At 35.5% G+C, this 26,433-nt stretch overlaps 3 protein-coding genes across 6 annotated transcripts; 1 reads left to right on the forward strand and 2 right to left on the reverse strand.

Moving 5' to 3' along the window:
• Positions 1 to 784: 784 nt before the first annotated feature.
• LOC100775416 (filament-like plant protein 7) lies at positions 785 to 6,035 on the reverse strand. 3 transcript variants are annotated; one of them, XM_006574832.4, is made up of 6 exons: positions 5,839 to 6,035; positions 4,823 to 4,932; positions 4,496 to 4,643; positions 1,888 to 4,141; positions 1,710 to 1,770; positions 785 to 1,487 (listed from the first exon to the last, which is right to left on the reverse strand). In XM_006574832.4, the coding sequence occupies exons 2-6, from the start codon at positions 4,919 to 4,921 to the stop codon at positions 1,005 to 1,007; spliced, it is 3,045 nt and encodes a 1,014-aa protein (XP_006574895.1). In that variant the 5' UTR covers positions 4,922 to 4,932; positions 5,839 to 6,035; the 3' UTR covers positions 785 to 1,004. The 3 variants fall into 3 exon arrangements, with proteins under 3 accessions (XP_006574895.1, XP_040867942.1, XP_003520062.2); XM_041012008.1 differs by lacking the exon at positions 5,839 to 6,035 and adding an exon at positions 5,608 to 5,825; XM_003520014.5 differs by lacking the exon at positions 5,839 to 6,035 and adding an exon at positions 5,441 to 5,591.
• A 4,556-nt stretch (positions 6,036 to 10,591) lies between these two features.
• Positions 10,592 to 17,457, forward strand: LOC100813205 (probable E3 ubiquitin ligase SUD1). 2 transcript variants are annotated; one of them, XM_003518657.5, is made up of 9 exons: positions 10,592 to 11,138; positions 11,959 to 12,654; positions 13,265 to 14,026; positions 14,115 to 14,326; positions 14,411 to 14,773; positions 15,043 to 15,200; positions 15,274 to 15,437; positions 15,541 to 15,687; positions 16,752 to 17,457. In XM_003518657.5, exons 1-9 carry the CDS (start codon positions 10,773 to 10,775, stop codon positions 17,253 to 17,255), a joined length of 3,372 nt encoding a protein of 1,123 aa, XP_003518705.1. In that variant the 5' UTR covers positions 10,592 to 10,772; the 3' UTR covers positions 17,256 to 17,457. The 2 variants fall into 2 exon arrangements, with proteins under 2 accessions (XP_003518705.1, XP_006574896.1); XM_006574833.4 differs by having other exon boundaries at positions 10,593 to 11,138; positions 15,040 to 15,200.
• A 2,882-nt stretch (positions 17,458 to 20,339) lies between these two features.
• On the reverse strand, positions 20,340 to 26,076 carry LOC100813735 (polyadenylate-binding protein 2). Its single transcript, XM_006574834.3, has 9 exons — positions 25,225 to 26,076; positions 23,113 to 23,231; positions 22,329 to 22,985; positions 22,169 to 22,246; positions 21,987 to 22,076; positions 21,491 to 21,628; positions 21,180 to 21,353; positions 20,899 to 21,102; positions 20,340 to 20,763 (listed from the first exon to the last, which is right to left on the reverse strand). The coding sequence occupies exons 1-9, from the start codon at positions 25,466 to 25,468 to the stop codon at positions 20,521 to 20,523; spliced, it is 1,947 nt and encodes a 648-aa protein (XP_006574897.1). The 5' UTR covers positions 25,469 to 26,076; the 3' UTR covers positions 20,340 to 20,520.
• Between the last annotated feature and the right edge of the window lie 357 nt (positions 26,077 to 26,433).

Genomic DNA, 26,433 nt, shown 5'->3' on the forward strand with positions numbered 1-26,433 from the left:
ACATTCTCAGTACTCATTTACCCACTCGAGGTCCTTTTTACTTAGCAGGCGTGACTGAAGAATTATCAAAATGTATCCAACCCTAAGCATATATTTTTGGTGAATCAAACCCTAAGCATCTGACATCATGTTAGTATGAAAGTTGAAGTTCTTGTAACCTCCAGACATAACTGGCAAGCATATTTTGTCAATTTTATGTGTGCAAATTATAAGGTAGACATTTTGAGCTAAAAAAAACTGACTTTTCTCTTTTGAAGTGTAGGTCATCAAATTAGACTTAAAGTTCTACAAGTTTCATTCTTTTATTAAATTTTAATTCATTATTTTTTTTATTAACTATATTATTTGGAACGAGTAAACCTAGAATGAATTTGACAAAATAATCGAGAATAAATAAATTACTGTTATTATTTGAGATGCTAAAGGCTTTTTCATTTCCTCATGAGTCTATTTTGATAAGTTTCTTTAAAATCACTTATAAAAGAAGGAAATAAGAAGAAAAATGAAATGAACTTCTTCATAAGTTAAAATTAGTTTTTGATTAGCTAACTATTAATTAACTTATAGAAGCTCTCTCAAATAATTTCTCTAAAATTAACTCTTCATTAGCTAACATTGGCTAACCATTATGTAATGATTTGTTCGTTTGTCATGCCTTTGATTGTGGGTTTTTTTCCATTTTTTTTATAATTATAAGCTTTGTTTTAAAAAGTTATAGTGATTATTTCAGTGTTTTTTGAAAAATAAAACAATAGCTTCTTAAAACAAATGCAAACAACAACCGTAACATAAATCAGCACAGCTTAATCTCAAATGCCAATGAACTTATTTACACCAGCTATATTTACAGCACCAAACCTCTCTTTCACTCTGTGTCTCAACTCCAACCTCAATCATCTCCAATACAAGATAAAAACAAGTTCCACCAGAATCTAATCTAATAAAAGACAAAAGCATGTTACACCAGAAGCATGTCTTCGCATTCTCTCCAAGATCATTCTTATTCATGCTTTGGCTAACAACTTAGTTCCCTTACCCCTTCCTTTCTTTCGTCTCGACAGCAGCTTCCTCAGAAAACCAAAGCCTATTTGCTTCTTACCTGGCACAATTGCCAAAGAGCCTGTGGTTTTGCTTCTATCATGTTGCTCCGAAGTGAGACTTTTGGGACTTGGCAGAGATTTTTCGGTTTCAGATTGAAGAAGGGGTGGCCTCTGCACATCTTTATCGCTTTTAGTTTCTTCAGTTTGGACAGACTTATGCATCCCTCCTTTAGCTTCATCCTCTGCTTGCATTTGATTGCGTAGAGAGGATCGTTTGATCAAGTTCTTCTTCTGAGTTGGATTGGCCATAGTATTAGTTGTGGAGACAACCTTGTCAAAAATTGCTACTTCATTAGATGAAGCAAGTGCCTTGAGTTGTTTCCTAAGGTTTAGGATGGTTTCTTGGCACTCTGCCAACTTTGATGAAGCTGTTGTGATCTCCCAGCCCTGAACATTATATATAATTTTTTGTTTAGTTAAGATTCATTAAATGTTTAATTCAAAAGAAAATAGAAGTACAATTGATTAATGGTAATGCACAAATATATATATATATATATATATAACACCTTGCAACATACAGAAGACTTACCAAAGTCAACAAGAAGAGTTTAAGATATCAGTGTTATAAACATATATCTCTAATTAAATAGGATGTGAACTACTTACAGTTTGATATATCTTTTCTACTTCGTATTTGCCATATGTTGGAGATTCCTTCTTTGCAATGCTGAAAAGATTTTTTTTTCATGTTCTCGAAATCAGATTCATTGTGCATGGCAACAGAAAATTGCAGTAAGAATAGAAAGTAGAAACCATAAAAGGGAAAGGGAATACAAATCATTACCTTTCCAGCTGGAGTTGAAGTTCTAGACATGTTGCTTCTAAATCCTCACAGGAGTTCTTTTTATCCTCTAATTCAACTTCTAAGGACGAAAACTTTTGAAAGATGTCATTTAATTTGGTCTGAGCTATTGTAAGTTGTGTATCAAGATCTTCATTTATAATCTTCTGTTTCTCAATCTGATCTTCTAGTGTTGCTTTGGATTCTTTCAGTGCCTCGATTTCTGATTCTAAACCTTTGATGTTATTTTGTGCTTCTTGACATTGTTTTGCTAAGTTCTGACTCTCATCAGTTACTGACAGCAGCTTTTCTTCCAAGTCTTTCTTCGCAGTTTTTGTGCTCCTCAAATCATATTTTAGTTTTCTAATCTCTTCAAGGAGATCACACTGATCATTCTGTGTGTTGAAGAGTTCACACTGTTCGTCAGGATATGCAAATGAGGGCAAGCGAGAAGACTGTTTATCTTCAACATCTGTTTTACTTTGATTTTGTGATAAATGACTGCTGAATTGCTTCTTGATCTTATCCCTTGCAATGGCAGCATTTGTGGAGGTGACACTGTTATTAATGCTCCAGTCCAAAGCAAATGCCACTTCCTCGATAAAATTTTCAAAATCAGCTTTCCCTGTTAACAGATCTTTGCAGGTGTGAACAAGTTGGTGCAGGAGAGGATTTAAGTCTGAAACCTTCCATTGGAAAACATGAACAAAATAGTCTTTGGGTGTTGGTGATTGCGATATGTCTGAATGCTTAATCTCCTCCAAGCAATCTGGACAATTGTTGCACATAAATGACTTTGGAGCAATTCCTTCAATGAGGTTGACAATTCTGTGGACTGACTTTCTCAAATTAGAATTGAAGTGTTGTTTGCTTTCTGCTTCGGTATCAGATTTACAAGCAGTTGGATGATTTACACAATCCAAAGCAATTTTTATGTCATCAAACAGTTCGTGAAGACTTCGTTTCGATATGTGTTTCTCCTTCGACATTGCATTCAAAACAATCTGAAGCCAGTCAAATGATTTTTCTGTTGTTGTATGTTTGAATTGGATCTCCTGTTTCCTCTCACTAATGCCAAGATGATCTTGTTTAACTGACACTAGCTCCCTACCACTTACATCAGAGAAGTATCCCCTTTTAGGCGTATCAATAGAAACTATAGCTCCTTTTTCCATCTCGGCAAAATCATCCAAGAAACTAATGTCTGAAACTTCAGTGGCTCTGCTGCTTTTATGAATTTTAGCCTCTGAAGTTCTTAAATGTTCGAGTTCCGACATAAGAGCATTAGCCCAGGATCCAGAAGAGATAGCCTCATCATCACTATAAATATCATAATTTGACATCAAAGGAAGTTCATTTGATGTGGGATAACACCTAGCCAGCTCCATGGACCTCTGATTTTCAGAAATCTTTCTAAGCAGAATCTCAGCCTGTGATAATCTGGAAGCTGTTTCAGCGTACATAAGTCTTGAATATTCTAGTTCAGAGTTTTTTGTGGTTAAAATTCTTTTGAGAGCCTTGTTCTCCTCATCCAGATCTTGCAAGCGTTTGGTCATTAAGCCGAAACTTTTCTCAGACACATTACTAGAGTTTCTGGCATCATTGTTTTTGTACATCAATTCTCTGGAAGGATTTGACTTTCTTATTCTCGCCACTCCAACTTCATTCTTCATATTCCCCAAACCAGCAGAACCAGGTGATCTTTTCTGCAGCAAAAGACGTAGTCTCTGACACTCGGCCTCTAACTTTGAGGCTTTCTGAGAACTCTCAAGGTACTGTTTATGTGAGACATCTGCATACTGACGGCTATAGTCCATCTCCTCCTTCCGGATCTCAAGTTCCTTCTCCAGCACGTGAAACTCGTATCTTAGGAAAGAATTTTCCTTTTCTGTGGTGTCTAATCTAGCCATCAATGTACTAAACTCGGCATCTGCTTCTTGTTTACATTTAACCAGATCCCCAATTGATTTCTCTTTGGTTAGCAATGCATTAGCAATATGTGTATTCTCAGCAGTTAAGTCATCTAGCCTTTTACTTGTTTCCCTCAACTTCTCTTCCAAATCTCTCTGAATCTTTTCATGCTCTGTTGATATCTTTGCAGTGGCACCACTCAACTTTTGCTCTTGTTCGACTTGAACACTGCTTGGTGGCTGCAAAGGTTCCTCCAATGTTGCATCTGCTGGAGTAACAGTCTCAGCAGATGCTTCTTCTTCTAAGTCTTCAACAGATTCTACTTCCTGTTTTGTCTTGTCATTGCCTAGATTTTTATCAGAAATTTAGTAAGATCAAAACCAAATTGTATGTTTGAGCAGAAAACATGTATTGAAAGAGAAAATAGGAGTGATAGCAACACACTCTACTGCGCTCCTTCTAACGCACTCTCTATTATTGACTAAAATTTATTAGGAACTACAAATCATGAGTGAAACTTATTAAATAAAAAGTGAGACCTTCAAAATTTTGTGATTTCCAATGAATATCAACAAATAGTAAGGAGTGTGTTTAAAAATCGTGTGTTAAGAGAGTTGTTACTAGCTTTTTTCAAAAAGGAATCATCAAAGAAGCACCATGATAGTGGGAAAAGTTGAAAGGAAATGTAACATTAAGATACCTCTAATTTCCTGTTGGGGCTTTTGGGCTTGTTTTGCTAAAGGGTCATCTCCAGAATGAGAATCAAGTAGGACTGTTGCCAACTTCTCATTTAGACTTTTTGATGATCTTTCCAATCCAGTTTCTTTATTTGTTGGAAGTTTGTGTGCCTGAAAAAAATATAGTACTGTCAGTATTATAATCAGATCGAGCATTTCTTCTATGAATTCAGTTCTCTAGTATTTGCTAGATTTTTATATATCAAAACTTTGGCAAAACAAGAGGATAGATAACCAAATGAGGAAACAAACAGCAACATAAAAATGATTAAGGTAAAGTTTTTGAGTACCTCTTCTTCAATGGTTTTAGAAGAACTGACAACTTTGCCAACTGCAAGGATTGTTTTCTCCATAGATTTTTTCCTCCAAAGCCATGGCTTGTGGTTCATGATTTCAGGTACTATTCAAGAACCAAGAGAGAAATTTAGAAAACTTGCTGCTATTGGACGATAACTATAAGAAGAATTTTTTCCCCCTACATTATTTCTCTATTTGGTCCTAAAGAATTTCAGTGCAACATAAAAAAACAAAAGACTAAACCTAATTAATATTTAAAGAAATATGGATTCGGTAACATAATGACGCATTTTAGGGTCCATTCCACCCATTTATAATTTGAAGATAAGCCACCCCACTATTAATAGTTTTACTGAAGCATTTATCTAGCTCATCCTTTATGGAAACTAGCTTTTTGGTTAAAATTCAAACTTAGCTAACAATGCTGAACTATCAAACATGGATAAAAAAAATCATGAAAATGTAAATACTGCAACACAAACATTGAACTGAAAAATCCTAAAACTCTATGCAAGGGGGAGCACGAATAATTGAATTAACTATAATTGACTATAACTTCATACTCATTTTCACCCTTTAATTATCGAATTCCAGGGACCAATATTACATACATGTTTTCACGCATCCATGTTTCTTCATCAAATTTGGCTACATTGATTAGTATGGTGCATTTCAAGTGAAACACAGCTTTTTAGATTTCAGACCTTCTGTAACCTATAATCACTCATATGAAAAAAAGAACATTTAAAGCTTATGCCTTATGCTTAAGAAGTATCACATGATTCATGTAGCTGATGAACTGTCTAACACGGAAAAACACTACACTAAGACGCTATCTTTCTATATCCCCTGCATCCTTCACTATCAGATACTCAAATGAACCATCGAGAACCACTGAAAAATTATCAAGATAGTGACAACAAATGAAACGGAAGTAAAGACAAAAGCTAGAAAAACAAGTACACTAATAAGAGGAGTTGCGAGTGAAAATTGCTACAACAGCTCATACCTGACAGAATTTAGCACAAACAAGACTTAAAAAAGCATTGGAAGGTTACTACTGGCCTTGAAACTTCAACTAGCCACCAATGGAACTTGAAGGTGAAAGTAAAATAATAGGCAGATAATAAGTTATCAGAAAAAATCCCAACGGGTATATGTCATAGGATGCTCACCCTCTCCACCGACAGCTAGGAATCCTTGTCTGAAGGTGTATATATTATTAGTATTATCCTATTAAAAAGTTTCACGTATGATATGATGTTACCAAAAGGTTAAAAATGAAAAATAAAAGAAAGACCCACATTCACATTTACTTATTTTTTTTCATAGATTAATGATATTATCTATATGAGATAATCATATTCGAATCGGATAAGATTATTATTAGTAAAAAAAATTCAAAATATTTTATATAACTATATAGACAAAACTTAAATTTAATATTTCTAATTAAACTTAAATAATTTTATGTCAATTAATCTACATATTCGGAATATAATTACATTCACGGAATATAATTACATTCACTTAATGTATGATGGATTGAAAGAGAAGTAACACCAAGGAAAAGGAGAAGTCATAAAATTGACCACAAGTGGTAGAGGAGGGTCATAAAAGACACGGCGTTAGTATAGGTGAGGAGAAAAGACTAAAAAGAGAGCACTCCCGCAACACATTTAATGTTGTAGCTATTGTTAAATGTTGTCGAGGTTCGGAAGAAATAATGAAACTAATATATAGCTAGATACCACATGTCCAAGATATTCTAATACCATACCTCAAATAACCAATTTATTTATATTTGTCTGTGTACTCGACAATAATTGCAAATTGTACAGTGTAACTTTTTGTTTTCTGCACAATTTTACTTTTTAGATGATAATTCAAAAATTTACATTAACAATGAACGAAACACCACGCACACAAAAAATATCATACGCTAACAATAGTAAGCAAATGCTAAGGCTTTAGGATTGTCAACGTCAATATAAATGTTAAGCAAATATACATCAAATATGTTGTTAGTGTATATATTTTAAATTTAAACTAACAACATATCTGATGTATGATATTAATTATAGGTATATATGCTAATATGAAATATCTATTTTTAGATTAGCAATATCATTTTTTGTGTAGTTCTTTCTCTATTTTTATGACACGTAATAAATGATGCGAAAGAGATAAAATAAAAAAAATATTATTATTCATACCGAAGTATAATAATAGACCCTCTAATGCATTATAGAGTGTATTGAAAAAATATATTAGAGAATGCGTTATCATACTTCATTAATTTCAAAAAGTCAAATCAAAAGTGTCACAATGGAGAATACTATGGAAACAGCCTCCATGAAATGCGGGGTCAGAAGAATTGTGAATTTATCATAGCATCATATTATACCCTCTATAAATGATGATGTCTGGTGTGTTTGCTTCTGTTGGTTGCTACAGGATACAGAGTGTCAAAATTAGTTTAGTTGGGGAAGGAAAGCTTTAATAGCAAACAGGATGAATATCTAAAGTTATATTTTAAATTATGTTTTTAATTTAATTTATTTTAAAATGAAAGAAATAAAATATTAGATTAGGATAAAAATGTTATAATTTTTTTGTTAATTATATAAATACTACAGTTTTTTAATCCAAAAAAAATCCTTGTTTTCCCTCAAACAATCCATCCTCACATACTCAAGGGTTTCCTTTCTTATTGTTTGAACAAAAGAAAATCCCTTTTTGTCATAAATTAACTTACCTGCACATGTTAAAATATCCACAGCTGACACATGCTTTAGAATACCATGTCTATGTCTTCCATGAGAATACTTTCTAAAATTAAATCGAAACAAGCCTATCAAAATCTAACCTTTAATCATGAAAGATCTAAGAGAATAATATTGATGATTTTTATGAAAGCTTTTTTTTTCTTTTCCTATAGTTTATGAATGAGGCCCATGGCCAACGGTGGCACATTCACTCGCTTCAACAATAAGGAGAGAAAAAAAAAAACGGGGGAGAACAAGCCATTGTCCCCAATTAGACGTTATTTGAGTTGACAATGGAACCAACCATTTCTTGTTTCTCAGTTGTGAATCTATAAACTTATGGTAGAATTGTTAATTAAACGCTTTGAATTATTGTTTTACTGGTCATTAAGTCATACTTAAACGTTTTACCGTTGATTTTTTTTCCAACGTTAAGTTACTTTGGAAGATTGCCCCACATTACCTTCCAATAAATCAGCTTTAATAAAAGTGAAGACCTTAAGCAATGATACTTTTGACTTTGAAAATCATGAAATGCATACTTTATCACAAAAGGGTTTTTGTCTATCATTTTCTTTATACAAAGGGGAATATTAAAGGAAATTATGGTATATAGGAAATGGGTGTTTCCCAAACGTTACCAGCTGTGGTGGAGCAGCATAGTTTGATGGTCTAGATGCCGATGCATTCTTATAGCAGCGCAAGACATTCAGAAATGTAGCTGAGAATGAGATAAAAAGGTAGTTCACCAACGTAGCTATATGGTGTATTAGACTATTAGGTATAAGCTTGGCTAAAATGGACACAATAGAACAAAAATGATTTTTTAATCAGTTTTTTTTTTCATTTTAGATCAATTTTCTTTGAGGATATAAATTTAGTTGATATAAAAATTCGATATACTTTTTATAAGAGTTGGATATTAAGAAAGTGAACTTTCTGGATTACTTGTGACTACAACAAATATAAAAAGTTTATTAAAAAGAAACATGCATCACCCCAACTACAATTCTCATTTCTTTCTTGATGTACAATACAATCCAATACAAAAACTAAAATTATAGAACCAATAATTTTACTATAACATATAATACATATGAGAAAAATGCAATATAATGCATTACCATTAATTAATAACTAAAAATAACTACAATCTATTAGAAGTAGCTTTGATTCCCTTTTTTTTCACATTATTGTGATCATAAACCTTATACTCATATTATATTCATTTATTTAAGTCAAATATATGTTATGGACCTTAGCGTATGATCAAGGTTGGGGTGATGGTGTTTGGGTTTTGGTTGTTGCGGTTGTTTGGGTCAATGACGAGATTGGAGCGGATCTAGTCAGGTTTAGGTTTTATAGGTCAATGGTGGTGTAGGACGTTGATGTTGGTGGTATGGCTATGATCACAGTGGCACGATGGTGCTAGTGGTGGTGCAGCAACATTGAGGGACATAAAGATGTTGCATGAGCAGATCTATTGGTGTGTGGTGTTATTTGGGTCTCTACAAAAGTGAAAGAGAGATGCTAATGATGGCCTAGGTGATTGGTAACAACAATGACATGATGGAAGGTGGTGATCTAGTGTTTGATGATGGTTATGGTGTGGTGATACTATTGTTGGTTGTGTTGCTTGTCCAACAAAATCTATTGCTTGTTGTTTATCTTTCTCAACAAAAGCATACTTTTGTTTTACTGAGTACGGTAAAAAAAATTAAACAAAGAAAATATCATTTTGTTGAATAATGTGTTTCCTTTATTTTTTTTTTCCAATACTTTAGTAAACAATGGAAGCATAATTATGTTGTACAACACATAATGAAATTGTGTTTTCCTAGTTTTTTTTCACTCCTTCAATAAACAACAAAAATATGATTTCATTGTTTAATTGTATAATAAAATTGTGTTTCCATGAAAAAGGTAATTTTGGAATTACATAATAAACCTCCCACATGGATAGTGCAAATAGCAAAAGGGAATTGTTAATAGTAACTCCTTTTTCTGAGAGGATTTGGTCCCAAAGTCTGTGTGACTGGTTCATCAAGGCCCAAATATGGTTCCTATAAAAGATAGGTTATTGCTATTGGCAATATCACAATTGTTAATGGCACTACTCACATGGTACCTTTTAGCTATATTCTTAAATTATCTCTTGAACGGAAACACAATGAAAAGGTATTTTTGTTAAGTGAGGTGAAAAAACAAAACATACCGAAAACAAAATTTTGTTATACAAGTGTATAACAAAATTGTATTTCCATAATTATTTGGGGGTGAAAAAAAAATACAATTATACAGTGTAAGGGTTGCTAGTGCCAATAATAAGGGTTGGTAGTGAGAATAATAGTTCCCAAGAATTTACGTGACAAAAAAATATTTAACTCTAATTTAAATTTAAAAAGACAAAACCATTAAATTAAAACCATAAATATTATCAATTTGCGACTATTCGAACTTCGAACTAATTTCTGTACCTGACGTGTGAATTTATCAATAGTTGCAGTTGCGCGTAAATGGCTAAATGCACCGCCTACTATTACAGGAGCAGTTTATGATGGGTAGCAGCTTGTGTGCTGGACGCCAGTGATAAAAAATAAATTGTGTTGCAAGTAAACTATATCAGAAATTGAAACTAAACTATTTTTGAATATAAGTTTATTTCAATAGACTAATTTTTATTGGTATTTATTTTTTTAAAAAAATTATAATGAGTTAAGATTTATTCAATATTCATCTTTATCCGAAGAAAAGTCAACTTAAAGTCAAAGCATAATTTTAAATTTTTAATGACATTAATTAACAAAATTTAATTTAATAGTATGTATGGATTTTCCGTTTTCGATTTTTGATTTCCAGTTTTTGCACGTAGAACATGGCCATAATCAGCGACGCACAAATGACAGGGTGCCACGTGACCCCAAAACCCACATGACCATATACGTCACCGAACCCCAAAACATCCGCGTAAATATAAACCACCGAACGAGGGCATTCTTGGGAAAACCCTAAATCCCCACGCCAAAATTTCCGATCACTCTCTTCCATTTTCTCTCATCTCTTCTTCGCACTTTTTTAATTTCTCTCTCCCTTTTTCCGTCCCCCACCGATTCGCTCCCCGACCCGCCCTGACTCGCCACCGACTCGCTCCCCGGCCGGTTCGGTCCAAACCGCCATGGAGATCGCTCACGAGCCATCGCCTTCCCTCGACGGAAGCCCCTTCGCCGCCGCCGAGACTCTCGCGAATTCTCCGTCGTCCTCGTCGTCTTCCCCTTCCTCCTCCTCCTCCTCCGCCTCATCGCCGCGCGGCGCGAAGGGAAAAGAGGTCGAATCCACCGCGTCGGGGACGGCGACATCTCCGGCGCCGGCGAAGTATGACGACGAAGATGAGGAGGAAGAGGACGTGTGCCGAATTTGCCGGAACCCCGGCGACGCCGAGAATCCGCTTCGTTATCCTTGCGCATGCAGCGGGAGCATCAAATTCGTGCATCAGGATTGTCTCCTTCAGTGGCTTAATCACAGCAACGCGCGCCAATGCGAGGTTATGCCTTCTCTTTTTTTCCCCCCTATCTTTTCGACGGTGTTCGACGTAAATTAACGTGTTTTTGAGTTTTTGTTGGATTTCTGATCTAAATCTTGTGTAAATGGAGGTGGTAATAGTTCTTTTACCATACCGTGTGCTAGGATAGGATAATTTGTCTAGTGATGAAGATAAAAAAAGTTTCAGAAATTTCCTAATTTTGTTGCGGAGAATGACGGAAAGTGAAAAGAAAAGTAGGTGCTATCAAATTGTTGCGTTCCTCTTCGTGTCGAAATATTGAACGGCTAAGGATGGAAATTTGTTATGCCCATATATGTGTGTAATCTTTCTATTTAAAAACTAAAGAGTGAGTTGCTGAGGCACAGCAATTTTCTGAAGCAGCTCAATATTGTTAGGAAGATAAACAATTTTTTTTATCAGCAAATGTTAGTTGTTGTTAGATTTTTGTTAGTGGGGGATTTGAACCCAGTTCTCCCTTCACAACCAACCCAACCTTATAACTACTAAAACAATTTTGAACTTGCTAGCATAAACCAAGAGAGAAGGAAAAAAAACACTCATTGGTCTTGCAAGAGCTAATTGAAAACACTTGTATTAAACTTCTAAGCATACAGTAGGTTTGTTTTAAAAGTTATGCGTATGCTATGCTATGTTCAATAGTAGGTTTTGCTTTGCACCTACACCAAATATGTCAAAAGTTAGATAACCCCTCCCTAATGTACTGATGCCTCGTTTTTATGTACTTGATGTTTTTCTTCTTTTTTGTTGGGGTCTTTTTTTTTTTTTTTTTCTTTTTAAATGTGCTTCATGTGTGCTGCAGGTCTGCAAGCATGCATTCTCCTTCTCTCCAGTGTATGCTGAGAATGCCCCAGCTAGGTTACCTTTTCAAGAGTTTGTGGTTGGAATGGCAATGAAAGCTTGCCATGTTCTTCAATTCTTTTTGCGCCTGAGTTTTGTGCTATCTGTGTGGCTCTTAATTATACCTTTCATAACATTCTGGATATGGCGATTAGCTTTTGTAAGGAGTTTAGGTGAAGCCCAGAGGTTATTCTTAAGCCATTTATCGACAGCAGTTATTCTGACTGATTGCCTCCATGGTTTCCTACTTTCTGCAAGTATTGTCTTCATTTTCCTTGGGGCCACTTCTTTGAGAGATTACTTTAGGCATTTGCGAGAAATTGGGGGACAGGATGCCGATAGAGAAGATGAAGTGGACAGAAATGGTGCTCGAATTGCTAGAAGGCCTCCTGGGCAAGCTAATCGTAACATCAACAATGGTGATGGGAATGGTGAAGATGCTGGTGGAGTGCAAGGAATTGCAGGGGCAGGTCAAGTAATTAGAAGAAATGCTGAAAACGTTGCTGCACGGTGGGAGATGCAAGCAGCTCGTCTTGAGGCACATGTCGAGCAGATGTTCGATGGTCTGGATGATGCTGATGGAGCAGAAGATGTTCCCTTTGATGAACTTGTTGGCATGCAGGGTCCAGTTTTTCATTTGGTTGAAAATGCATTTACAGTAAGTCTATCAACCTGATGTTATTGAAATTGAACTTGATGAGGGAAGCCTTTTCAAAAGCTAAAACAGCATACGCACAGCTCATTTTTTTTAATAACTTCTCATTTAATTAATTTTTAATAAATTACTAAATTCCATTACTTGATAAGTGTTTACGAAAAGTATTATTTATGTTGTGTATCCAGACTTGATCTTCTTACTCTGCTTCTTTGGGGTAATGGATGAGATTTACTCTTGATAGTTAACTTCTGTCATTCCATGTGGATGAACCTCAATTGATTGTGGGATGAGTTTTCCTCATTAACCAAAGCATGAGTAGTTCACTTATTATGATTATTTTTCCTATGTTAGTTGGTCATTCTATTGATGCTACTCTTTCTTTTTAGTATAAATTGTATTATCTTTTACTGAAACATGAATATTTCTCTGGGTGATGATTTTCCCACGTTTAGGGGCGATTATACTATTGACACCACAAATTCTTATGTTTTGTAAATTATAACCTTTTCTGATTAATTTTGTTCAAAAAATCTGTTTTATTCTTTGGAGAAATGAATTTGCTATTAGTCACATTTCGTTTTTAGAACTAAATGTTTTTTTCTCTATGCAGGTGCTGGCTAGCAATATGATTTTCCTTGGTGTTGTAATCTTTGTGCCATTTTCATTGGGCCGTATCATACTCCATTATCTATCCTGGTTCTTCTCAACTGCTAGTGGCCCTGTGTTGTCAGCTGTGGCCCCACTTGCAGACACATCTCTTTCTCTAGCAAATATTACTTTGAAGAATGCATTAACAGCTGTTAAAAACATGTCATCTGAAACTCAAGAAAATGGATCAATTGGTCAGGTTGCAGAAATGCTGAAAGCAAATGCTAGTGAAATGAGTGAAATGTCAAACATAACTTCTGCTTCAGCTGTTATCTTGAAAGGAGTGTCAATTGGAACTTCAAGGATTTCTGATGTTACCACTCTAGCTATTGGATATGTTTTTATATTGACTCTAATTTTCTGCTACTTTGGAATTGTTGCTTTAATTCGTTACACAAAGGGTGAGCCTTTGACCATGGGAAGGTTTTATGGCATTGCTTCTATAGCAGAGACAATTCCATCTCTTTTCAGGCAGTTTTTGGCAGCAATGAGGCATTTGATGACTATGGTTAAGGTTGCTTTCCTTTTAGTCATTGAACTGGGGGTATTTCCTTTGATGTGTGGGTGGTGGCTCGATGTTTGTACCATTCAGATGTTTGGGAAGACAATGGTTCACAGAGTTCAGTTCTTCTCTGCATCCCCTTTAGCAAGCTCATTGGTTCATTGGGTTGTTGGTATTGTGTATATGCTACAAATTAGCATATTTGTCAGCCTTCTTAGAGGGGTAATTTCTTGTCATGTGATATGATTTGTAAAGCTCTGGTTATATTGTTATCCACTGTTTCACGTGGTTTGTATGTTTCCAATGACAGGTTTTACGTAATGGAGTTTTATACTTTCTTCGGGACCCTGCTGATCCAAACTACAATCCGTTCCGTGATCTGATAGATGATCCTGTGCACAAACATGCTCGCAGGGTTCTGTTATCTGTTGCAGTTTATGGGAGTCTGATTGTGATGCTGGTATTCTTGCCTGTCAAACATGCCATGCGGATGGCACCTTCGATTTTCCCGCTTGACATATCGTAAGCTTTCCCCTTGATCAATTTTAGTAGTTTCCATGGATTATGTGTCACATTTTTTAATTGTGAATATGCATGTTTTTGCAGGGTATCTGATCCATTCACTGAAATTCCAGCTGACATGCTTCTCTTTCAGATTTGTATCCCATTTGCTATTGAGCATTTTAAATTGAGGACAACTATTAAATCCCTACTTCGATATTGGTTTACTGCTGTTGGTTGGGCACTTGGTTTGACTGATTTCTTACTGCCTAAACCTGATGAGAGTGTTAATCAAGAAAATGGAAATGGGGAGCCAGCTAGACAGGAAAGGCTACAAATAGTACAAGCTGGAGTGCATGATCAGGGTTTGGTGCCATTTGCAGGCGATGATTTGAACAGGGCCATTATCACAGTGGAAGAAATGAATGCTGAAGAGGATTATGATAATGATGAGCAGTCTGATTCTGAGTGAGTTCCTTGCAAATTGAAATCCTGCAACTATCATTTATGAATTATCTTATACTGCACTCTATTTATCTAGTTATATTACATTTTTGTGAGTAGATGTGTGGGGAGATGAGGGCATGACGGAGTCAAGTCTTTCATTTCATGATTTTTGGGTTAACGCAATGCATGAAAAAGTTTTCTAGAGCCATCAGTTTCTTTGCAGATGCACATTTTAGCTATTTTTAGTTACTCTGTCACTATCTAATAGAATATTTTTCTGACTATAGCAGTTACGCCTTCGTGCTTCGCATTGTGCTTTTACTGGTGATTGCTTGGATGACTCTCCTTGTCTTCAACTCTGCTCTGATAGTTGTACCAATTTCCCTTGGACGGACACTTTTTAATTCTATTCCTCGCCTTCCCATAACTCATGGGATTAAATGCAATGGTGTGTAATTGATTGAACTAGCTTTCAAGTAACTGGGCTTTATAATTATTTATAACCTTACTTCTTTTCATAGATCTGTATGCATTTATCATTGGAAGCTATGTGATCTGGACTGCTGTTGCTGGAGTTAGATACTCGATTGAGCAAATAAGAAAAAGGAGATCTTCTGTTTTGTTTGGCCAAATATGGAAGTGGTGTGGCATTCTTGTGAAGAGTTCTGCACTTCTGTCTATATGGGTAAGGATGATTCCTCTTGCTGATCATCTCACTGAAGCTGACCCTTTGATTTTGCACAGATCTCTATTTGCTATTGATTAATCCATCTTTTTTTTGGTCACAGATATTTGTTATCCCAGTGCTAATTGGGCTTCTTTTTGAGCTTTTGGTCATCGTGCCAATGAGAGTTCCAGTGGATGAAAGTCCAGTATTCCTCCTTTATCAAGACTGGGCATTAGGCCTTATATTTCTCAAGATATGGACTAGATTGGTGAGTTTGTTTCCTTTATTATCAGCATTTTCTGTTAGGTTTTTTTTTATTGGCTTAATTTTTTAAAAACTTTTATAAGCTTATCTAATACTTAAAGGTATGTTAATAGATTATGAGTGATGTGATGTGGCAAACCTCCTTTTTGCTTTTAAAAAAATCTAGTCTTCTGCTGTACTTTAGTTCTAGTGAATGTATCCTGCTGCATTAGTAACAATAAAACAAATTCCTTGATAGTATCAAATTTCTGAAATGTTTCTTTTATATTTTTTTTTCCATACCAATGACACTGTGATTTATGTAGCTGACCTCACTTAATGGGATAAGACTTGTTACACTGTTGTTCCTTTATTTTTTTTGTTTTTTTTTTCATCTATTTTCTAAAGATTAATAAAGTTTTATATTAGTTGCTGACAACCTAACTTAAACCTCCTTGTAATCTGGGCTTGGGAGTTGGGACTGGTATAAATGTTAGCTTCAAATCATAAAATAGCTGTATATAATCCCAATGACATGTTTTATCCATGTAGCTTAACACCGTTTTGGGGTAAAGCCTGGTTGTTGTAATCTAAAATTTTTTTGCCATATATAGTATTGTTCTTCATTTTTTGGGTAGGATTTTTTTTTTAGAAAAAACATATTGAAGGCATTGCCAACTTTTTTTGGGGTGGTGGTGGTCAGTATATTGTTGGATGGTAAGAATAAATATAATTGGATAGTAAGGGTTTTATAAGAGGGGAAACACTTGTTGAGCTTACTGCTTGGTTTCTTGGAATTGAAATCAGCGGGAAGTTTTGTACCTGCAGATTTAGTTGATGAACTACAACTTAGTTTCTTTACCATCTATACAAGTTTCAGATGATCAATTTCCATTCTGTTGACAAAGAATCATCTACCTTGAAAAAATGTTGAAATCTTTTCATACCCAACTAATAATTTGACTTGTCTCTTTTTTGGCCTCCCCCTCCTATATCTGTCAAATTTATTATTGTCCACGTCCCATTTGTAAATGGTTACCTGTCTCCCCAAGGTCGGTTTATAAATTGTTGACTTGGTTCTTTTATTAGGTTATGTTGGACCACATGATGCCTCTGGTGGATGAAAGTTGGCGAGTCAAATTTGAGAGAGTGAGAGAGGATGGTTTCTCCAGGCTGCAAGGTCTTTGGGTCCTTCGGGAGATCGTACTTCCTATCATAATGAAGCTGTTGACAGCATTATGTGTACCCTACGTTTTGGCCAAAGGTGTATTTCCAGTGCTTGGGTATCCCTTGGTGATAAATTCTGCCGTCTATCGGTTTGCATGGTTGGGATGCCTCTCTTTCAGTTTCGTGTGCTTCTGTGCCAAGAGATTCCATGTCTGGTTCACAAATCTCCATAATTCAATACGCGATGACCGATATCTGATTGGCCGGAGGTTGCATAACTTTGGAGAACATGCTGAGAAAGCAAATGTGGCAGAAACTAATTCAGGGGAGAAGGACACTATTTTACTAGGTACAGGTTTAAACCAACAAGATCGCGAAGCAGATGTCGGACTACGGTTAAGGCACGTAAATCAACAGGTGGGCTGAATTGTATTTTCAGGTAGGAAGGCCACTTTGTAGGTTGTGATGCCTCGTGATGGTTTATGAATCACTGATGTATACTCTACACTTGTGTTGGGTTAGTTATAACACATTGTCATGACACACCTGTGATGTAGTTAACGTTAACATTTTGTGCGTGTTACTTGTTTAAAATTTAGCTAATAGGAGGAAAATAAAATTGTTGATAGCTCAAAGTTTTTTTTTATTTAAAGAAATTCTTTGTGAAATAGGGAAGCGGAAGGCATGCTATACTTAAATAACATAGTTATAGTAGTTAATTGTTATGGTAATTATTTATTAATTCGTAATGTGATTGATTCAGTGGGCTTAACTTCAAATGCATCAAGTTCATACGGTTAAGTATTCTTTGGAATGTAATTTCGTGCACTATGAACGAGTATGTAGATGAATTTGACCGAGCCAATACAATGTTCCCCCAGTAAACTCAAATGCAATATTTTGATTAGTTCAACTGGGTTAAATATTTCCTTGTGCATAGCAACGCAACCTAATATATCCTTGCAATGTCAAAATCTGTCAATATTATAAAATCAATCAAAATAAGCTCTTCAAAGTTATATAGCATTGAGTTCGAAACATTTTAATTTATAAAATGAAGCTCAAATTTTATGTTGCTGATAATTGAAGGGGAAAAAAAATAACGGACTAGCTCCCAATCAAACGGGATTAGTGGGTTTAGTCTGTTTAAAGAGTTAGATTCATAAGACATTTATTTTAAATGAATCAACAGTTTCTTACCTAATGTTTGAAAATTATCAGGAATTATGAGGATAGTTTGTTGGTGTTTTCTCCTGTAATCTAGGATCATGCTCCATCATGCATGCAGAATTGTTAGCCACTTATTCGTGGACAACAACTATTGGGAAAGTCTATCAGCTGTTACCACTTTTAGAGAGAAATCAAATCTGTAGCTGATAACTACGTCAAGTTTGGCTTAAAAACGTCATACTTCCAGTCCAATATGCTCACTGCCTTTGCATTTTTAGCTTATTCTTCTAACACTTTGTTGTTAAGGAATTAGTCTATTTTAGGGCAGCTTGCTCCTTATAATCACCCAAAAAAATCGACTATCTAATGTTAGCGGATACACAGGCTACCTAATTTAAGTAAATCTAGAAGTTTAACCTGTTTTGCTGATCTCACTAAAATTACTAAAAGCAACAAAAAAAAGCAGTATTTATAACTTCAAAATTTCCTTTGGGATCTTCTATTTTTAAAATCGTGAGAACTTTTAATAATTGAGATTATATACTTATTATGTATTCTACTTAAAATGTAATTTGTTTTCATTGGTTTTATGTAGGCACGTGACTAAATAGTAAATATCAGTATATCACTCTCGAATTACTGTTATGTGGCACTTTCCAAAAGTTCAAAGTACTCCATATTTTACTGATTTTTAGCCTGAAAAAACGCTTGTCGGTACAAATAGAAAATTCATACCCGTCTTTTACTCGGGCGATAATAGATGGATAACCGGTCTCATAAATTTTCTTAAACAACACATCCTACTAATTAATATTCTAATTTTTTCTCTAAGAATTACAATCAGTAGTGTTCACGTGTGGAATAATGAACTATTTAGAGAAATAATGTTTATTTGATTTTCTTCGTGTAAAATTTTCTTGAATTAGCGGTAAGTAACTATAGATCGCGAGTAGAATTAGTCTTTGATTCAGTAGATTGGAAGACGCTCATGACCTATATAACCTAGGACAAAATGATAATGTTTATGACTTTGCAATAGTTTTTGCTAAAGGATTTTACAGTTTTTTTTATCCACAAATTTCCACTCTACTTTTATTATTTCCCTAATTTTATCATTTAGTTTTTAACTTTTTGCATATTTTACTATCACATTGCTATCAAAACATTTTTCTTTAACTTGTTTATGTGATATGTCAGCAGTGGTACTAATATTAAAATTTGAACAGTAAAAATTATGTGATAAAATTTATAATTAAGCTTATAAATTAATATTTTGAGAATGATTCTTCTGGGGAGTATTGCCTTATTTTTTCTACCAACGGAAAGTCCCAATTAGTATTCTTTTTCTATGATACATAAATATAAATGTTCTTTTTGGATATTTTTGAAAATATACGTTACTAATCCTGTATATTTTAGTGTTTCTAATCATCCATTTATTTTTTATTAATCCCTTATTTATGTTAATATATGTATGCTAATTCATACAAATGATATTAAAAATTTAATTTAAAAAGGGTAAGTAAGATTTTGAGTCACGTTAACCTGCCCTAGTCGTAGTGCTCTAAATTCTTTATTTTTTAATAATTATGTATCAGTCACTAATTACTATCCGGTGGCACCTTCTAACCGAAAGTACCTCATTACTTCTTTCTAGGCTTTAAGAAAATACTTGTTGGTACAAATAGGAAATTCATACACATCATGTAGTATTTTAATTTTATATTAATTATAAATTTTATCCCTCAACTTTCACTATTTTACAAATTTTACCGTTTTAGTATTACAAATTTTACCTAACTGTCAATGGTCGCAGGAGCTATACCCCACAAATAACCTTGCCTAGATTTTTGCTTGCTTGAAATATTTTCAAAAACAAACTAATTTGTACATTTATGGCAAAAATATTTTACAAAGCTACACTTCTCCACGCAACCCGAAACAGATGATAGAACCCGCGCGGCATCTCTCTACTCAACATGTAATGCGTGGAACGTCATAACTCCCCAGCTTTTACTATTTACAAGTCACTCTAAATGATCTATTTTATGGGATCATAAACTTTGCACCTGTTTTCCACCACATACATTCTAAATTATGATGCCATCTCTTCCATAAAAATATTGTAATGAAGTTTTTTTCTAAGTTCTTGCCCTAGGCCCACACACCATCAAGACAAGGGCAAAAACTGATCATAGAGTATCACAACTCAGGCGGGGACTGACACATGAGACGAGGATTCACATCCTCGCAAAACGTTGGATCACTTGTCATAAGGTAACCCATTACTTATGCAAATCAAACTCATGTAATCAAAAGATAAACCAACAAATGATTCCATGTACCAAATGCAAGGCATAATTAAAATCAGTGTTGAAGTGCCCTTCAACCAAAAGAAGGTGGTGGTCCATAACAAACCAAAAGTGTCTAATCTAACGAAACAAACTCAACCTGAAACTGTATCAGAGCCAGTGCCGAAAATAACAACCCATCGTCACTAAATAAATCCAAAATATAAACCTTAAGAAACAAGGTTGTCATTAAGAGATAATGAAGCCAGCTGATCCGCAGTACCGCCAGCCTGTTGCTGAGCAACATTTCTTAGGACGTCCATTGCCTCCGCCACCTTTGCTTTCAGGGCTTCTGGCGACTCGAGCAAATGCAGAACTTCAGTCTGGTCCATCTCAAGAAGCATGCCTGTCACTTTGGCAGCATTGTCAGGCTCTAACTGTTCCACAAGGGGGTAGAGATTCTCACCCAGCATCTACAAATATACAACCAACAAAAAATAGTTAGTTATAAATACTAAAAGGCAGTAAATGATGCTGGGGCATATCCAAACTTTACAGCGACGATTTAAGTTTAACTAGGTAAAAAATAGCGGAAGTGAAAAACCTACCGTCCTCTGCTGCTCTGGAGAAGCATTAGCCAGAGCTGTTGCTAAAGCCCCAACAGGAATTTGCTGGGAGATTGATGCATCACGCAGTGGCATCCCACCCACATCATATGGAACAGAAAACATACCTCCAGCAACCCCGGGCATAGAAACATCTGGCATACCCCTACCAGGAGGATAACGATAGACACGCCCCCTAGGTAGCATCTGTCAATCCAAAGATTATCAGGTCAACGTTCTAAACAAGATCATCCACAAAAATATGAACCAAGAATTGCATGAACCTGCTGTGGCATCATTGGAACGGGCTGCTGGGACTGCTGGACTGCACCTGTACGCCTTCCACCAGGACGCTGTCCCTGTTGTCCCTGCTGAACCATTGGCACAAAGAAATTTGGCACGGGAGCTGCACCTGGCCTCATACCAGGAACAAGTTGTTGTTGATACCCAAATCCAGGCTGAGAAAAAAAAATTCCATGGTCAGAAAGGAGAATGATTATGAAATTACTCCATGGAGCCAAATCAGAGGAATAACATCAAGCACCATTCAAGATTGCACTAATTTAGTCTAGGTAGACAGAGTAGAAGAGATTACCTGGGAAGGAATGATAGCAGGAGGGCCTTGGGCATAAAATATTTGTTGACCAATACCTGGACCACCTGGGGGATACATTGGCACACGAGGACCGACAGATGGTGGCATTCCAACAGGTCGCATTTGAGCAAACTGAGCCTGCATAAAAAATTTAGTCCAACATAGAAATATCCTTACAGTCACTGAGATTCAATAGCCAAATACAATACAAAACTAATTATAATTTGCATTTATGACGCTGATTTGCAAAGCACAGCAACAATTTGTAGTATGAAATACAATTGACAGAGAAAAACATGTAAACTATTATTCAAACAACCCATATTCAGCTCCGATTACAATCATCATATCTTAAGATAATGGAAAGAAATGGCAGAAAATTGCTTGTGCATGCATGAGCTTGAAAAGACAAGACTGCAAAGATCTAATCCTGCATTGGTAATACATAATTTCACCAATAAGATAAAAAGAGCTCAGCATTTAAAATAAGACATACCTGCAGTCTAGCTCTCCTATCTTCTTTCCGTTGGGCTAGAGTCACATACAGAGGTTTGCTTACCACCATTTTGCCATTCATCTCCAAGAGCTACAAAAAAAATAATGCAAAGGAAAAAAAAATCATTTTCCAACTAAATAGGCCGAGTATTACATTCACAACAAAAATACCCTACGACTTACTGCTCTAGATGCCTCATCAGGAGTTGAGAATGCAACAAATCCTGATCCACGACTTATGCCATTTGGGTCTCTCATAACCTTTCAAGTGAAAAGCACATAATATATATTATAGACTATATAGCAAACAAACATTTAGTGTCAAGTCAATTGCACTACATACCTTGCAAGAAGTTATGGTACCAAAAGGGGAGAACAGCTCCTTAAGTTTATCATCACCGAGGCTATCATCTAAATTTTTGACATACAAGTTTGCCCCTTGATATTTATCAGCAGCTTCTTTCATGCTCTGCTCAAATCGTTGTTTCAATTCATTCTCCCTTTCAGATTTCTTTTGAGCTTTTCCAACATACCATTCTTTGTCATCAAACTTTTTGCCATTGAGAGCCTCAACAGCCCTAGCAGCATCATCAGCATTCTCAAAATTCACAAATCCAAAACACTTTGATTTCCCATCTCCATCCCTCATTACGACAGCACTAGTAATAGTTCCAAATTCACCAAAAACATTCTTCAATTCATCATCAGTGGTTGATTCTGACAGATTCTTCACAAAAACATTGTTGAACTTTGCCTTGTCAGCAGTACTTTCTCTCTCTTGCTTGCGAAGGAAGGGTCCCACATACACTTGTTTATCATTCAGCAGCATTCCATTCAGCTTCTCAATGGCCTTTTGGGCAGATTCCTCATTATCAAATTGAACAAAGCCATAGCCCTTTGATTGCCCAGATGAATCTGTAGCTACCTTGCACGAAAGGATATTCCCAAATGTAGAAAAAGTATCATGCAACGCCTTGTGGTCAATTGCCCTATCCAAATTCTGTAATAATCCACAAATTCAAAAGGAAACAAATGGAAAAGTCAAGACCAACTAGAACATGCAATATAGAAGCTTAGCAGAAATCCTTCCATTACCAGACAATCAGGAAGAACGAAGACATCTATACCTTAATAAATATATTTCCTTGCCCACTTTTACGGATACTGGGATCACGATGCGAATACATGATACGGATGGGCCTGTTATTGAGAGGAGTGAAGTTCAGAACATCCAAAGCTCTGGCAGCTGCAAACAGGCAGCAAGTATGTTAGAAACAGCAAGAAAATAATCAATTATAAAGATTTTGGGCAGGGGATATGGTTATCACAACTTCAACAGCATAAATCGAAAGTATTAGTCAAGCATAGAAAATTATGAGGACCTGTAACAGAAGATCAAGACTATGGGAATTGGGAACAAAAGCTAATAAGATAATTGAAGAACCAAATCATAAATTTTCATCATCAGCAATAAATTAGGGAAACACACTCATTGATGTAGAAGGGTCATGGCCATTCAGCCAATAACATGAGGGCGTATAATAAGGACACAAACCACCTCAGAATATTTTAATAATTCATCTGGCTTATTAAATTTAAAATGACGATATAAACCCATCTTATTGTTAATGAACAGAGTCATCAAAAGACCAATTTCTAAGAAAATTGCATGTATGTTACCCAATCAATGCCTACCAAACACCAGAGGTAGACAACAAATTCCAGAAGCAGACTACTAAATGTCTGGGATACTCTAAAGGATTTATTTATAACTAAGACCATGAATCCAAGGCATGAATCAAAAGGCAATGCTCAACAACGAGAGAGTAAAACTCATAATTTTAATATCAAAAGACAAATAGAAGAGAAATTCAAAATCCATCATTTTGCAAATCAATTAACTTTAATTTACAATAACTACAAACTATTCTAGTTCTCCAAAATATCCTATCAATATGAATTAGGTTGCTAGAGTGCAAGTATGTTCTCTGTAGGTCAGATACACTAAAGCATCCCAGCCCTCTCCTGGAAAATAGAATTTGCAAGACTATATTTCAAGTAGTACAATCAAACTGGCTTCAGATTCCAGATATTTGCAAAACAATTGACAACTGAAGAAGTTACTGATCCCTAAAAGGCAATTATTCAATATTTACATTAGCAACTACAACTCATGCTTCCCAATATATCCCTTCACACAAGGAAAATGTCAGTGTTACATTAAAATTCATTGGGTGGTGCAAATATCTTTTGGCTGATTTTTAGATAATTGAAAAAGAATGGACATTTTCCCTCTTAATGACTCAAAAGTCAAAACAAGATACTACAGAAAGATTAGCTGTGGCATAGCATGCTAAATTTCATTTCCTGTTAAAAAAAGCATGCAAAGAAATTTGTGTTGTACTTCACAAATAAAATTCAATTACCAGTGCACCTTTCAGTAGGCCTAACACACCTGTTCACAACAGGCATGGCCAAGATTTATGAAGCGATAAATCTTACCACAAAAAAATTACAAAACAACATCAAAATAACTGAGTTGCTTCTTGAGCAGCTCATGCAATAAAAGAAATTTAAGGCATAACATTTTAACTGAGATAAACAGTAAAAATCACCACCACATGTTTGTAAATTATCCAGCTGCTTTCACGGTTCGGTTTTGTCTCTATTCATTAGGTTAAGCCAAAACAAAGCAGTACACAAAAAGCAATAGCTGGAATAAACCTTTCCCCAGAGAATTAACACCAACACAGCTACGAGTTAAACCACAATTTAAATCCAAAATTAGTGCCTAAAACGAGGCTTTAAATTGGTCACCGTGTTTGTGTTAGTGCCGGAAAATGCAGACAAATCTGGCTCATGCGGCCACAATTCTTAAAAGTTAAAAACTTTGGTCCATAATGCACGCATGAATAAAACCAATTCATTCACTCAGAAACAAGATTAGGCAAACCAATTTCATTATCAAACCAAATAACCAATACAAAGCAAAAAAAAATAAAAAAATCCAACACACACATTGAGCAATAACATGAACAAAGCAAAAAAAAAAAACGGCTAAAAAACTTGCGGGTTGCTACATTCATTCAGAGATAAAGCAATCCAATTTCATAATCAAATCACAAATACAAGAAAAGATAAAACAAAACAAAAAAAAATCAAATTTCCAAGGCACACTGAGTAATAACATGAACAAATCCAAAAAGACATTTTTTTTTCTAAATAAATAAATAACTAACCATCTTGCGGGTTGCTAAAGTTGACATAACCATAACCGAGCGATCTCCTACTGGTCAAGTCCCTGCAAACCCTAACGGATACGACTTGCCCCAATTGGTTGAACAAATCATACAGCTGGGCGTCCGTGACGTTCGGGTCGAGATCTCCGACGTAAAGCGACGTCGTCACGAACTGATTTCCAGCAGCACCACCACCGTTGGGGCCGGGAATCGCATTCTGAGGCGGAACCTGAACCTGAGCCATCTCAACCAAAACAACAGCTACAACAACAACAACAACTTAAATTTCTCTTTTTTTCGCAAAAAAAAATCCCTAATTTTTCCTTGTTTTTTTTCTTCTTATTGCTTGTTTCTCTTCCCCCTCCTCTTGTTATTGGACACAATAAAAACACCCTAGGAAGAACAGAAAACCTAACTCAGGGAACGATAATGATAACACGGTCTTCAGAGAAATTTTTAATTTTTTTTAGAGAAAAGCGAGGAGAGGGAAGCGGGATGGATGCGCGGCGGATAGGGAGTGGCCGCCGGCGGAAACCACGGCGGCGCGTGAGAGTGAAGGGAAATTGAGAGAGAGAGCAGTGGACACTGCGCTGAGAAAAGGAATGGGGAAAAGAAGAGTGAGAGAGGGTTATAGGTAAAGAGAGAGGAATTGATGATGGTGGCGTAAACCCTAACACAATCCAGCGGGGAGATCTGGGCCGTTGGATGAGGGAGGAGGTGGGGCCCGAGGGGAGGTATAGAAGGATTGCGAAGAAAGATGAAGAAGATTCTTGCGAGATGAGGTAGAAATGTGAATGAAAGATACAAACTGCATGAGATAAGAATGAGATCAAATGATGATTTACCGCACACACAACAGTGACAGGTAAGCTCAAGCTCTAACTAATTGTTTCTGTCTTCCTCTATTTTTATTTTTATTTTTCAACAGTGCTTTCACGAAAACTTTTTGGCACAAAACAGCAATTACCTCTTTATTTCTTTTTTCACTTGCATTAAATAGGATGCATCGTAATTTTTTTTATTTGGAGAATTTAATTTAATTAAATAATTAAAACATACTCTTATTTATAGCATATTATTTTTATACGTGAAATTGACATGAGTTTATTTCGGTTTAATAATATAATATTTTTATACGTGAACTAATTAAAATAAGACTATTTTGGTTTATTAATGATTTTAGATTCGAGTTCTAAGTGTGTGGATGCA

The sequence above is a fragment of the Glycine max genome, chromosome 2 (assembly GCF_000004515.6).
Source record: "Glycine max cultivar Williams 82 chromosome 2, Glycine_max_v4.0, whole genome shotgun sequence".
Lineage (NCBI taxonomy): Eukaryota > Viridiplantae > Streptophyta > Magnoliopsida > Fabales > Fabaceae > Glycine > Glycine max.

Excerpts from the sequence above, each read along its gene's own strand:
- LOC100775416 (XM_003520014.5), bottom strand. The coding sequence starts at position 5,468 with ATGAAGAAACATGGATGCGTGAAAACAT. Across the intron at positions 4,933-5,440 it reads ACATGGATGCGTGAAAACAT|TACCTGAAATCATGAACCAC; the intron begins GTATGTAATATT and ends GTTCTTGAATAG. Across the intron at positions 4,644-4,822 it reads CTAAAACCATTGAAGAAGAG|GCACACAAACTTCCAACAAA; the intron begins GTACTCAAAAAC and ends TATTTTTTTCAG.
- LOC100813205 (XM_006574833.4), top strand. The coding sequence starts at position 10,773 with ATGGAGATCGCTCACGAGCCATCGCCTTCCCTCGACGGAAGCCCCTTC. Across the intron at positions 11,139-11,958 it reads GCAACGCGCGCCAATGCGAG|GTCTGCAAGCATGCATTCTC; the intron begins GTTATGCCTTCT and ends TGTGTGCTGCAG. Across the intron at positions 15,688-16,751 it reads TCAAGATATGGACTAGATTG|GTTATGTTGGACCACATGAT; the intron begins GTGAGTTTGTTT and ends TTCTTTTATTAG.
- LOC100813735 (XM_006574834.3), bottom strand. The coding sequence starts at position 25,468 with ATGGCTCAGGTTCAGGTTCCGCCTCAGAATGCGATTCCCGGCCCCAAC. Across the intron at positions 22,986-23,112 it reads AAGGAAATATATTTATTAAG|AATTTGGATAGGGCAATTGA; the intron begins GTATAGATGTCT and ends GGATTATTACAG. Across the intron at positions 22,247-22,328 it reads GTACCATAACTTCTTGCAAG|GTTATGAGAGACCCAAATGG; the intron begins GTATGTAGTGCA and ends TTCACTTGAAAG.